The sequence below is a fragment of the Dermacentor variabilis genome, chromosome 6 (genome assembly GCF_050947875.1).
Source record: "Dermacentor variabilis isolate Ectoservices chromosome 6, ASM5094787v1, whole genome shotgun sequence".
Taxonomy (NCBI): Eukaryota; Metazoa; Arthropoda; class Arachnida; order Ixodida; family Ixodidae; genus Dermacentor; species Dermacentor variabilis.
Window position 1 is genome coordinate 98,610,968 of NC_134573.1, and position 14,445 is coordinate 98,625,412.

At 47.5% G+C, this 14,445-nt stretch overlaps 1 protein-coding gene across 2 annotated transcripts in view; it reads left to right on the top strand.

Moving 5' to 3' along the window:
• The first annotated feature begins 408 nt into the window (after window positions 1-408).
• The window catches only part of LOC142584284 (uncharacterized), a 76,528-nt gene continuing 62,491 nt past the window's right edge, over window positions 409-14,445 (top strand). Inside the window, exon 1 of one of the 2 annotated variants that reach the window (XM_075694423.1) lies at window positions 409-539. In XM_075694423.1, coding sequence (XP_075550538.1) covers window positions 537-539 — 3 coding nt within the window. In that variant the 5' untranslated portion in view covers window positions 409-536. The remainder of the gene's footprint in view (window positions 540-14,445) is intronic. The other variant, XM_075694422.1, reaches the window with a different exon arrangement.

A 14,445-nucleotide genomic window follows, 5' to 3' on the forward strand; every position in this document is an offset into this window, starting at 1 on the left:
CGACTCTGACGCTGGACTGACTGGCAGAAGAGAGAGTTGGCGTGCCGCTTTTTTGCGTACTAATTGCTTGATTTGGTCGAACATTGCTGAACTGCAAGGAGTAGCACTGAAGCCATCACTCAGAGCTGAAAGTGTGACGTCCGGAGCGAGAGCGCGGCGCGTAGAAAGCCGTTGATTGCGCAGCTGCTCATAGCTCTCGCAAATCATTATGAGGTTGTTGACAGTGTGCGGATTCTTTGCCAAGAGCATTTGGAAGGCGTCATCTTCTATGCATTTCAAGATGTTCTTGACCTTGTCATATTCGGTTGATACGCCGGCAAATGATTGATACGCCGGCAAATGTCAACTACATCTTCAATGTAGCTCGTAAAGTTTCGCCCTTTTGTTAGGCACGACAGTGAAGCTGTTGTTCAGCCCGAAGTGTGCGCACAGCCAGGCGACCGAACATTTCTTGAAGTCTCATTCGGAATGCTGTTCAGGTGGAAAAGTCAGCCTCATGTTGCGGAACCAAAGATTGGCGACCACGGAAAGGCAGAATGGTACGTAACCAAGCTTGTCAGCTTCAGTCCATTTGTTGTGGGCACTCACTCGGTTGTTCGATGACAGCCGGTCCTCCACGTCATGATCGTCAGTGCCATTGAATTTGGGCGGATCTCGTTGGCGTGGCGCACAAGGACAGACTACCGGACGCGGTACTTGGGGCGGATCGGTAGGACTAGTTTCATCAGGCATAGGAGATGTGACAGGGATCGTCCGGTTTCGGAGTTCCAGGTTTGCAAAAGGTCCAGCACCTTCCACCAAATGTTGTGAAGCACGTTGGGCATTAAGCGTTCTCAACTAGAATGATGGAGCAGCGAGAGGTAATATACCGATCGAGCACCGAAATAAGGTAAGTCTCTCGCGTCGTCGTTTTCTCTCTCCAAGCCACAGCCCCACTGCTCCTTCATTTACAGTACGCAATATATATATATATATATATATCGATACAAGGCAGAATCATATTGAAACAACGCGCGCAGGTTCACGCGCACCCTAAAGAGGACAACGGCGTATAGTAGAAAAAGACGACGAAATGATGGCACATGTGAGTGAGTGAGTGAGTGAATAAACTTTATTGTAGGTCCGGCGGGCACATGTTTTCACCGCGCGCACTTGCGTCGTAGATGGCCGTTGCCAGCGTCTACAAGAAGAAGAGGTGAAGCGACGCTCGAGAGAGAAGAATAAGGCATTCTTGATCTCCTGTTCACAACGCGGCAGTCCTTTTTATTTACCCTTAGGGCACAAGTTAGCCCACAATAAATAGTTGTATCTGGACTCCCATAATTGGTCGTTACCATATATATATATATATATATATATATATACATTCATGGATGCTGTGATTCAGGCGAAACACACCACAGTTTCGCTGTTCGTCCTTCTTCTTAGTGTGGAAGGGCTTACCAATTTTTCTGATAAAAGGATCATACAAACAACTGCAGTATAACAAAAAATTATCTCAGTATTTCATTAAGCATGTCAAGACACTCTTTCCTTGCAACATTGCGTTAAAGATATTCCAGGACGCCGTATGTTATCGTAACAGCTTTTCTTAAGACAAACTGCGCCGATATATAGGTTTAGAGTAAAAAATATGTGCGCACTAACTACATAAAACACATATGCAAACTCTTGCAGTAATATTGTATTTTTGATAGCGGTCGCAAAAGTGTTGTTCCTTGTGGGAAATAGCAGCAAACCACACTGTGTGATGTGAACCGCAGAAAGTCAAAGTCACCTGTTCTCGCACCATCATTATCAATATCTTTCATAAATATCCGAAGTTTGTTGCCTAAACACAACGCTTTTGCCTCATTTCTTGATGACAGCAGTTGAGATATTCTTGTTTGTGCTGAAACATGGCTAAACACTGAAAGAACAGATAATGAAATATTTCCGCATGATAGCACATTTAGCTTGTTAAGCTGTGATCGCACTGAAAAGAGAGGCGGTGGGACACAGGGGTTTTCGTACAGGTGTATTCGCTACCCGCAGTGGTTGCTTAATGAGTAGGGTGTTGGTCTGCTAAGCACGAGGTTGCGGTATAGAATCCCGGCCATGGCGGCTGCATTCTGATGGGGGCGAAATGCGAGAACACCTGTGTACTTAGATTTAGGTGCACGGTGAGGAATCCTGAGTGGTACAAATTTTCAGTGGCCTAGCTCAGCTACTGGATATTCAAAACCACTCGGTCGGTGGCAACGAATGGCGCCACCCTGTCTTGAAAGCAATCTGCAATGGGGACAGAGCGTGCCGGGTGCTGATAGCTTCGTGTGCGCTGTGCTCTCGCCGCTTAGTAGTCGTTGAAGAGAGATGTAGCATGAAGGTCGATTCGCTCACTGATGCTGCCTCGCTAACCCAATCCACTGCTTCAGCAGCGAGTGAACCAGGTCACTGAGTGAGACATGTTCAAGTTTGCTTGTGCGGGCGTGGTACCAAGCTTGTTAGTTTAGTTAATGTGTGACTGTTAACAGCTTTATATCGCCGAAAGGACTACTATCCTTACTTCGTATAGTCTACCAACTTCCTAGTGCAATGAATGCTTCGCCTTTGGGGCGGAACAGCGGCTTTTTTTGTTCCAAAATGGCAAGCTGTTTCGCATTTAAATGTGCGCTCTGTTGAATGATGCCCAAGGAAATCTTGCCACGGTGCAAAAGGAATGCACGATAGAGTGAGGGAACAGAATTAGCACCTCACTTGTGGATAACGCATCTGGATACGTTTCTTACCTAAGCACCAACATTAACACGGCAATCCACGACATACATTCCTTTTGGAACTCTGTAAATGATGACAGGGACAAAGTTGCAATGTGAATGGGTGCCAGATTGACGTGTAGCCACTGTTATTCCTAACCAGTTTCAATTTGAGCCAGCCCAGCAAGTTGAAAAAATTGTTACCGGAATTCTTACATGTTGGTTACGGAGAACATCATCGGGCAGTTAGAAAATCGCTCCTATGTACACAGGGACGCATATATATATATATATATATATATATATATATATATATATATATATAAACGGCAAAGTTCGAGCTGGTGGTTCCCATAGTAAGGATACGTGAAGTGGAGAATTACGGATAACTTTTGTTCTGCCATGTATTGGAGGTGTGACAGCCTGTGTAGATATATGATGTGCTTCAGTCAGCGACACTTCATTTGCACCATTAGGAATTTAAACGTCGGGGTCGCTGGCAGTAAGCAATGAGTTTACTTCGAAATATGTCGGCTGTGAGCCTGCCTTCTTCAAAGTGAATACAATACATTAAAATGGGCGCTTTATGAGTCCTCGCATAGGATTGGAAGCGTCCTAACGAACAATAATCGCCGATGGGAAGGACATGTAAAAAACATATTGGATGACGAATTCACATTAACAAGATCGTTAAGCAGGCGGCGTACGAAATGTGATACGTACTTATGGCTTGCAAGCATACTATTAACGAAAGAAAAAAGGACACACACGAGATGCGCATCAGTTAGCCGTGGAACAAACAAAGTGGAAAGGCCTGTAACTCGGAACAATACACTTTCGATTCAGTGCGAACAAATAATGATTCTATCTATGCAGCAATGCAATGCGACGAAAGAACGACAATGAATATTTGGGCAGTCGGGGCAGAATCACTTTCAAACGGGAATGCAAAGACAGAAATGAAGGGACTGTCAACAGTGAAGTCAGTTTCGTTGTTTCTTGGAAAGCAACGTGAGTTCTCCAGCACTTTCGTTTATGCACAAGTCGGCATTTCAAATCTAATAATCTGGAAAGCTCTGAAAACTTCCAAGTCATTATGTATCTGAAAACGTAATTTTTATTGCAGCCTTGGTTACTAAAAAAACAGGAACGCCGTTTCAATAATCTGACAATAATTTCTCAGAGTGGTTAACTTTATTTGCCTTGTCGTTTGAAAACGCAATCTCAAAGAAGTTACGGCTGAAATGGCGCAATCCAAATGATATGTTGATTACTAAACGTATAGACGAAAAGTTTACTCATAAATGCGAACTGTCCTCTTAATAGGAAAAGATGTTCGAGGTGGTACTATAGGAAAGGTCTATCAAGTGGCCAAATGCGGGTCAACATTGTTGCGCTGTTCATTGGAGGTGCTAGAGGCGGTGTATAGAGAAAAGTCAGTTTTCTTTACGTTGTGATATGGCGTATGTCTCGTGGACACCAATAAACCACTTTTGGTCGCTTGCTGAACATGTTTTTAAGGTAAACCGTCTGGTTTAAGCGGCAGCAACGTTCCTCCTCGCGTATTGTAAAGTATTTTACGCAGTTGTAATATTTACTCTTCTCTACCGTGCGGAAAATAGGTGTTTTTTGCTGGTTGCGTCAGATCTTTTCTTTTTCTGAAAAAAACTACTTCATTGAATATTTTGTGTAATAGGTCAACAAAACAGAATCAGTACACTTTTCAAGCAGTAAAATTTTATTAATGAACTGTATATCATAAAAAAGATACAAATTGCCAAAATGAAGATTCTGGGATAAGATTGAGCAAAATCATAATGGCACACCTGTATCAACGAAGAAAAATATCTAAGAAAAATGATGAAACATACAAAATGTATTGCTTTCTAATAGCCACTATGTATGAAAAATGGAATAGTCTTTACTGAACAGGTATTTCGCAAGAAGAATTTGACTGCAAGCATAAGAGTTGTATAATGCGGGCTGAGGTCACCGATGTTCTGGGCGTTCTGGGCGACGATGTTCCAGGCTTCGCGTCATTGTCGCTCTCAGAGTCAAAGACCGACAGAAAGGCCGCATGCTCGGAGTAGCTGCTGCTCGATCCATCCATTAAACGAGCCGCAGGCACTCCGAATGCTCGAGATCAGCGAAAGTTCGGAGCACGTTCAAAAAAATTGGAGGACGCTTAAGCTTCGCCTTCAAGAATGGAACGCGATAGCATTCCCGTCGACCCACCAAGGGGTGTAAGACAATGAATGGGCTACGGCGCAGTGACTACGCGCCCCGCATCGGACGCGGTGAGCCTCGAGCAACGCAGCGTTCGGCGCGACAAGGAAATGTGCGCCTGAGCAAGCGACGCACGCCTGAGCCTTAGAAACAGCTCGTTTCTGAGGCAACACATAGTTCACTAGAGGCGCTTTTGTACCGCTTTGAAGCATCGAACTCGTGGCTCAGTGGTCATTCTTCTTCCGACTACCGTTCGGTGCGGAAGCGGAATCATGTGCTCCAGCGGAGCGGTGATAGCGGCGATAGCGGCCTCTGCAAGCCGCGGAAACAGGATTGAAGACAATGATGATCAGGACTACGAGATCATTTTGCCTACATTGCCCACCGGACGTGTTGTGGTTAATACTGTTGTTTTGCACGGCGACGTACGAGTTAGGCCCTGCAGGGTTGAGGACTTCCGCGACGCCCTAGCCAACGCTGGTGCGCTTCCCGACGTGGTGGCGTTGGGGGCGTACCAAATCAACCATGTTTGGGCGGTGACTCTCAACAGCACCGAAGCAACTAAGAAGCTGGCCGCTCTCAAGGAACTGGAAGTAAAAGGACGCCGCTGCATTATCTTCGATCCAGATAACCAGCAGGTGAAACTACGGCTGCACTGGATGTTGCACGGCGTGGCAGACGATGACATTCGGACGGCTCTCGCTGCTTACGGCAGCGTATCCGAAGTTACCCGGGAGCGATGGCGTGTCTCAGGCGTCAAGGAGAAAGGTTCCACAACGAGGACCGTGCTCCTGAAGCTGAAACCCGGTTTGAAGGTCGATGACCTACCTCACCAGCTACGCGTTGCAGGAGAGTTGGCCCTTGTGGTGGCGCCTGGGCGGCCTATGCAATGCCTACGCTGCCGTGGTACGGGCCACGTTCGACGTGAATGCAAGGTGCCACGGTGATCAAAATGCAGACGCTATGGCCACGTCGACAGCGATTGCGTCCGCACATATGCGGTGGCTACGGCGCCGGCATCGCAAGGCAAGTCGACGGAGCTGCTGATGGACGTCGACGAGGCGGAGGAGGCAGCGAAAGGAGCCGAGGAAGTGGGCAAGCCAGCAGGAATGACCGACCTGTCGGGGCTTGCCAGTGGTGACACAAGCACGTCAAGCAACGGAGAGACGCACCCCGATGAGAAGGAATTGCCTGCCGGCGGTGACACAACCAAGTCAAGCAACGGAGAGACGTACTCCGAGGAGAAGAAATTGCCTGCGTCTCGGGCGAAGGCGTCGGAGAATGGGAAGAGCGTTCCGGCACCCAAAGTCGTCGAACCAGCGAACAGCTCGCCGAACGCGGACCCGAGCGGCGGCCGCGCAGTCGGCGTCTCCGCGCCAGCCAAGCGCCCTTATGGCCACACCGGCAACGAAGGGAATAAGGTGGCAGCCACCAGCGTCGAGGAGCCGCCTGCGAAAACAACTCAAGCTAGGCGGTCCAGTCTTCGGCAGCGACCTAACGTTTCGTCTGAGAGGCGAACCGGCGATACAGTACCTAGGCTGCAAGGTTTGGAGCCTGCACAGGGTGGCTCCGGCATCAACGATGGCGTCTAGCCACGCGCTAGACGCGGAGGGTAAGCACCATGCTCTCGGCCTTTTCACTTCCTTGCGAAAATGGCTCCTGCATCTCCGTTGAAGGTAGCTACACTTAATGTCAGGGGCTTGGCAGGAATGAAAAAGCAAAGTCAGGTGTATCGGCTTTTAACGGAGCACGACATTGATATATTGGCCGTGCAGGAAACAAAAGTTGACGGTGAGGAAGAAACCGGGAGCATGGTGCGGCGTTTCACGTCTAGATTCTATGCTATTGTAAGCCATGCCATCGGCACATCTGCTGGTTGTGTCCTTTTTATTAAGAAGTTGCCGGCACTGGTCGTGCATGCTGATTTCTCGTGCTTGTCAGGTCGGTGTGTTGCTGTCGATTTCACACTCAGCGATACAGAATGGCGTGTTTTATGTTTGTACGCACCAAATGTTGTGGATGAAAGGGTCGATTTCTTTAGAAGTGTTGAGCAGCGTCTCAGCTTCGATAAACAGCTGATTATCATGGGCGACTTCAACTGTGTGCTGAGTGCTTGTGATAAGACTAGTGATCGGGGGTTCAGGGACGCAAGTACTGAGGTACTGTCGCAAATCATAGACAAATGGAACCTTGAGGATGTGGCGGAGTGTATGCAAGGCGCGGGTGGTGTGAAGTACACACATTTCCAGCGTGCAAGTCATGCCCGTCTGGACCGCATTTATGTAACGTTGGTCGTGATTCCAAAATGCTACAGTTAACAAGTAGTGCCGGTGTCTTTCTCAGACCACTGTTTAGTAGAGTGCGGGATTGGGGCAAAGAAACGTGGCAGTGCTTTTAGCTGGGAACATTGGAAGATAAATAACAAGCTGATTAAAGACGATGCTTTCAACCTTGCGGTAGTCGAAGAAATCGGCAAAATAAAGCCGAATAATGAACTGAAAACATGGCAACAGTGGGAGCTTTGTAAGGAACCACTTAAAATAAAAGCAATAGAGCGGTCTTGTTCTATAGCGTACGAGGAGAAACTAACTGAACGTAATCTAAGGTCTATGCTTGCAAAACTGCTCGAGAAAGAATGCGAAGCGCCTGGTAAATGGATCGATGACATTAGGAAAACGAAACAAAAAGTTGAAGTGATAGAAGAGGAGCGCTATCGTGGTGCACTGGTCTGGGCGAGAGCGGGACATGTAGCTGCTGGGGAGTCGCCGTCTAAACAAGCGCTCGGAATTGAAAAAGCCCACGCTCGTCGAAATCACATAGACAACATAGAATGGGGAGGCGTCTTATCGGATGATAACGAACATATTAAGCGTGCATTTTTTCAGTACTATCAGGCGTTGTTCGCTTTACATGTTGCCGACACGAATATGTTTAAGGATAAGTTCCTTGGGGCACTGCCGCGACTCAACGATGAGCAGAAGGATAGGTTAGAGCTGGCAATAACCGAATCAGAGGTAGAAATGGCGATAGACAATTTAAATCCTGGTAAATCGCCAGGACCGGACGGGTTAAGCGCGGCGTTTTACAAAGCTTTTAAGCGTGGAATCGCGCCAATATTGACGGTAGTGTTTAATGAAGCTTACGAAATTAACGAATTGCCTCTGTCTTATGCAAGATCACACACTGTCTTAATATCCAAAACTGACGATGCAGAGAAGTTAAGACAAGTAACAGCGTACCGGCCAATCGCACTTACAAATGTGGATTACAAAATTTATATGAAAGTTCTAGCGCGAAGATTACAGTCAGTAATCCAGGAAATCGTTGGACCGCATCAAACGTGCGGGATTACGGGACGATCTATTACGACTAATATCCACACAGCAAGATGCGTGCTGGAGTGCTGCGATAATACAAATAGCCGCGTGGCCATCTTGCAACTAGACCTTGAAAAAGCTTTCGACTGTGTCGCGCATGAAATTTTGCTTTGCATACTAGATCATGTTAACGTTGGTTCTGTTATTCGCGAGGGTGTCGCCCTGGCGTATCGGAACTGCACGACGAGATTGATCGTTAACCAGAGTCTGGGTGCCCCCATTAGCGTGCAGCGGTCGGTACGCCAGGGTTGTCCCCTTAGCCCTCTTTTGTTTTGCATCTACATAGAGGCGATGTGCTTAAACATCGTGAAAAAACAGACAATTCCTGGCTTTCGGTTGCAAGCAGCGGAAGTCAAGCTGCTGGCATATGCGGATGATGTGGCGGTTTTTTCAACCAGTAGGGAAGGTGTAACTGAGGCTATTAAATGTGTAGAGAACTTCTGCCAAGTCACAGGCAGCAGAGTGAACTTAGCGAAATCACTAGGGCTCTGGCACGGAGAATGGCTATCAACGCCCGACTGCTTTGCAAACGTGTCCTGAGTTACGACCCCAACGAGGTACTTGGGAGTACCTCTAGAATGCTACCGTGATAGTGCGACATATTGGACAGCGCAGACGCATGATACACGTGGAAAAGCGGAAAGGTGGAAAGGAACGAACTTATCGATTTTTGCTAGAGCCACCGTGTGCAATCTGTTCTTTATTAGTAGGCTGTGGTATGTAATGCAGGTGTTACATTGTGCAAGGCTCAATGTACAGAAGCTGCATCGAATTTTCGCCATTTTCGTGTGGGATGCGCAATGGGAAAGTTGCAGCCCGACAAATCTGTTCAGAGGTGTCAAGAATGGTGGATTGGGCCTGGGACACCTTTTTTTGCGACAGATTGTTAACAGGTTTCTTTTCCTTCGTGACGTCAGCGAACCTTTTTTGCGCACTGCATGCCAAGTAAGGCTCGGGCGCGCGTTGCCAGACTTTGTTGTTTCAACCGAAACACTCATGGGAGGCATTTTTGGATATTTTAGAGAAGTTGTCGCAGGTGTACGATTCCTTGCAACGAGGTTTTCAAATGAATATTTATCTACTGTCAAAAAGAAAAAAAATGTACAAGGATTTGTGTGATGTCGGTCTGCCGGAGCCAATGTACAGAGCCTTGTACAGTGGAGGCCCTGATAGGGACGTGTTAAAGAGAGTAAAAAAAATGCAAGTTGCGCCAGGGGTTAAAACCTTTTTTTTTAAATTACACACTGGAACGTTGCCGGTGAAAATGTTTTTACAGGAAAAGGGCTTATTTCTTCCATGGGGATCTCACTGCCTTATCTGCAAACAACCTGAAACGATAGATCACGTTTTTCTTCATTGTTGGGGAGGGGTATTTTTTTGGGACGTACTACAAAGAACGTTAAAGAAACAATTTCCCCTCGACCCTCATGGAATACGGTATCTACCCATTACTAACGAGGATGGTTTTCCGTTTGATTTAATAATGTTAATTGGCCTCCACAGTATTTGGCGCTCTCGAACGGCAGGATACTACTGCGATCCCGACGCACGACCTACGCGAATTTATTTCCGTGAAACTGTGCATCGGTTTGTTGAAATTTTGAAGGCCGGCGGCGATACCCCCGAGTGGCTGTCAAGGGTGGAGCCATTGATGGCCCTAAATGAATTTTAATGTGTAGAAGCCAGCCCCCTACAAGGCTGTTTATGTCAATACGACGTGTTCATTGTATCTTTTATGTTTTCTTTTGTGTATTGCTATTGCTGTTCTTTCTTTGTCAAAGTCAGGCAATAAAGAAAAAAAAACTCGTGGCTCAGTGGTAACGTCTCCGTCTCACGCTCCGGAGACCCTGGTTCGATTCCCACCCAGCCCATCTTGGAAGTTGCTTTTTATTTACGAAGTGCCTGCCGTGATTTATCGCTCACGGCCAACGCCGCGGACGCCGACGCCGACACCGACGCCGATGACACCGGCTTTTCTGCGACACGAGCTCCTTAACGCTATCGCGTTAATAACCGCCTATTCAAAAGAAAAAGCAACGAACGGCATAAAAAACAAAAATATTGTTTCCCTTCATGGTCAATGGCCAAATGTGTCCAGGAGCGGTGCGGATGTTCTCGAAAGCGGCATTTCAAATATTGGATAGCGGGCGGCCTTTTTTGCTTTCTACTTTGACAACGGCAAAGCTGCAATGCGCATTCAAATGTCACAGTCGTGCGGGAGAGAAATTGACACAGCGCGCTGTGTCCATGTGCGTCTCGGAAGGCCTAGAAAGCGGCATTACAAGCCATCGTTAGCGAGCTAGCGATGCGGTCTGCTGCTATTTTCCACTAGGAACAACCGTTTTGCGAGCGCCAACAAAAATATATATAAAATAAATATGCAGGTGTTTGCATATGTGTTCTAGGTCCTTAGTGTGCATACTTTACTTTAAATCTAAATATCATTGCAGTTTGTCTTAAATAAGGCTCTTATAATAACATTTCGGCGTCCTAGAATATGTTTAAAGCAATTTTGCAAGCAAAAAGCATTTGAAAGTCTGTGTTGACATGCTTAATGAAATACTCAAATAAGTTTTTTGCATACTGCAGTCGTTTGTATGTTTCTTCTATCACAAAAAAAAACCGTAAGCCCTTCCATACTGTAAAGGACGGGCCGCGAAACGGTGGTGTGTTTTATCTCAATCGAAGCATCCATGAATAATAATAATAGTAATAATAATAATAGTAATAATAATAATAATAATTATTATTATTATTATTATTATTATTATTAGTAGTAGTAGTAGTAGTAGTAGTAGTAGTAGTAGTAGTAGTAGTAGTAGTAGTAGTAGTAGTAGTAGTAGTAGTAGTATTGAAGGACTTTGAAAACGAATAGATCTTTCGACTTTGCAGTGATTTATTCTTATTCTGACGTGTGCAAGTACTCCCACATGTCAGATGGAATTCCACAGCGTTTACAACTTCACTGTCAACTACATAACTATGAAACTATGTGAAATTCCGGGTAATACTCGATTCGCTTTATTGGCCGATTGTCATATAATTTTCTTTCGCGATAGCTTATATAGAACAAGAGTTACACCTCTTTTCTGTAACCATGCTCCCTCCGTAAATGGCCATGTATTAAAAGCAAACGGGAACTCTTTGACGTTTACAACTTCATTGTGGACTGTGGCAAGTAAGTGGAACTTGGTGTAATGATAGTGCAATCTTAGCGCCAATTTCAGAATGATTTTTTCCAAGATACGTATTCCAAGATAACATCGAGAGCTACGCACAATTGGCAAGAAACTGGAGGAGAAAACGCAGGTGGCGTCTAAGGCGCAGGCAGGAGGAGAAGGCTCGGGCTTTGTGTCGACACACGGACACGATCCTGGTGGAAGTAGCCCTTAACGGCTTCACTGTAGAAAAAATTTCAGTGCCCTTCAACTCAGTGAAGAAGGATGACCAGCGAAGCTGTTTATGGGGGCATCTTAATGGGGAACTGAACCTCCGCCGCGGGTCCTCCCGGCATTGCACTTTCTTCGGGATCGGCCAACTTATGGGAAGTGCTTCACGCCTGCTTCAACTCCACCACAGGTCACCCCGGCATTGTACTAACATTGGCGTTGGCCCACGTATGGGGAGTGCTTAACGCCGGCCTCATCTCGACCGCGGGTCGGGTCGGTATTGCACTATCTTCGGGATCGGCCCACGTATGGGGAGTGCTTACCGCCTGCTTCACCACCGCCGCGGGTCGACCCGGTATCGCGCTATCTTCTTGATCGGCCCACGCATGGGGAGTGCTTAACGCCTGCTTCACCATCGCCGCGGGTCGGACCGGTATTCAAGTATGTTCGGGATCGGCCCACGCATGGGGAGTGCTTAACGCCTGCTTCATCTGCGCCACGGGTCGGCCCGGCATTGAACTATCTTTGGGATCGGCCCTTGCATGGGGAGTGCTTAAAGCCTGCTTCACCTCCGCCACGGGTCGGTACGGCATTGAACTATCTTCGGGATTAGCCCACGTATGGGGAGGGATTAACGCCCACGTCACCTCCGCCGCGGGTCGGGCCAGTATTGAAGTATCTTCAGGATCAGCCCACGTATGCGCAGTGCTGAACACCTGCTTCAACTCCACCGCGGGTCGGATCGGTATTGCAGTATCTTCCGGATCGGTCCACGTATGGGGAATGCTTAAACTGGTGGAGGCACCAAATTTTGAGCCTGTAAAAAGTCTGTTGAAGGCTGCTTCTGTATGTGATGACATGCACAACGAGGTATGGGACGCTGCAAACATTTCAAAATAATTTTAATTCAGCTCCAAAATGTCACTAAAAGCTCTTTCTCGTGGTCGAGACCCATCGCTAGCAGGGCTGTTATGATGTATACTAGCACACTAGCACTATTATTGACGTCATAGCACACTAGCACAAAAACGTGACGTGTGATGAGTAATCATGAATGCCGCTTAAGGAGCCTGCTGAACCGAGCGACCGGGCATAGCCTCCACTATGACCGAGCTACAGGCATATAGAAATCTTTTCTTAATGCAAAGAAGGGGTAAGGCGTGCAGACACGTACACAACGGGAGAGAAGTGGACAACACGAACGCCGCACGGCGGCCCGCGAACGCCACACGGTATGCGGCGAGTTGCCGTGCCGGTAACGTGGACGAGCCTTGAACGTGTAACACTATAGCCAGCCGGCTCCGAAAGGGACCAGAATATGCGGCCTTCGTGTTGTCCATTTCTCTTGTGTCCGTGTTTGAAAGCCTTACCCCTTCTTTGCATTATGAATGCTTACCAAGTAGCTCAGCTTTCTGTCATTCTAAATCTGTGCTACAGGCTTCTAAAACACTGTAACCGAGCTAACCCTGGCCCCTGGCTAACTGAGACATGCTCAGCGCCGTAATGGAGAGCAGTTAACGTAGCATCTGCGAGTCGCATAGTTCGGCAGCCGGGAGCGGTCTCTCGTTCGCTTCGCGTTTCTGAAGGTATGGCAACAAAGTTGTCATACCTTCAAAAACGCGTACTAATACCTTCATACCATACGCGTACTAATACCTTCATACCATACGCGTACCAATACCTTCATACCATACCTTGAGTTGCCATGCCATTCTTTACCGGCATGGCAACTCGCCGCACGCCGTTTGCGGGCCGCCGTGCAACGGCAGTTTTGCTCGCGAACGGCGAGATGTCCTTGCCATAGAGAGGACAGGAAGGGGACCCATTTGTGCGGCAGCTGTACAGCGAAGTGGCAAATCAGCGACTTAGGAGTGGTCACTCTGGCACCGCCGGCAGCCTCACCGCCGAAGATCGTTCGGCAGCTCCGATATCGTCGCTTGCCCCTTTGCGGTTCACTTCAAAGCTAAAGCTGACGGCGCTTCGGAATGAATCACCGACTATCACGAGCCACAATATTTCCTTACCATTGTTGTCGCTCTTCGCAATAATTATAGTAATCGCGACATGCACCTCGAGTCGCCAGCTGTCTACTTCTGCTGGCGTAGCGCGCGCATGCTCCAGCAGACGACGTAGCACAGCTTTACGTCACTATTTTTGTGACCCACGTGACCGAGCCGTGTTCCGTTTCCTCTCCTAGGACCTTATAGCATCACCAGGAACCCAGAAACCGCAAAAGAAATCGCTAGGTATATTAATGCTACCATTAAATTATTTATCGGGTATAAATGAATCCCGCGGTGGGTTTCGTGCTTCCTGAAGCAATACGTAACGCTTGAGTCGAAGAACGCATGAACGAAAATTTTCATGTCTCTACCCCTTTAACGTCTGCTTCACCTCCGCCGCGGTCGGCCCGGCATGGCGCTATCTTCTGGATCGGCCCACGTATGCGGGGTGCTTAACACCTGCTTCAAACCGCCGCAGCTTCTTAGTGACTATTGTGTTGGGCTGCTAAGCACGAGGTCGCGGTTCCGAATCCACGCCACGGCGGCCGTATGTCGACGGGGGCGAAATGCAAAAACACCCGTGAACTTAGATTTAGGTGCACATTAAAGAACCCACGTGGTCTAAATTTCTGGATTGCCCCAATACGGCATGCCTCATGATCAGATAGTGGTTTTGGTACGTAAAACCCCATGTTTAAAAAGAAGAACGCCTGCT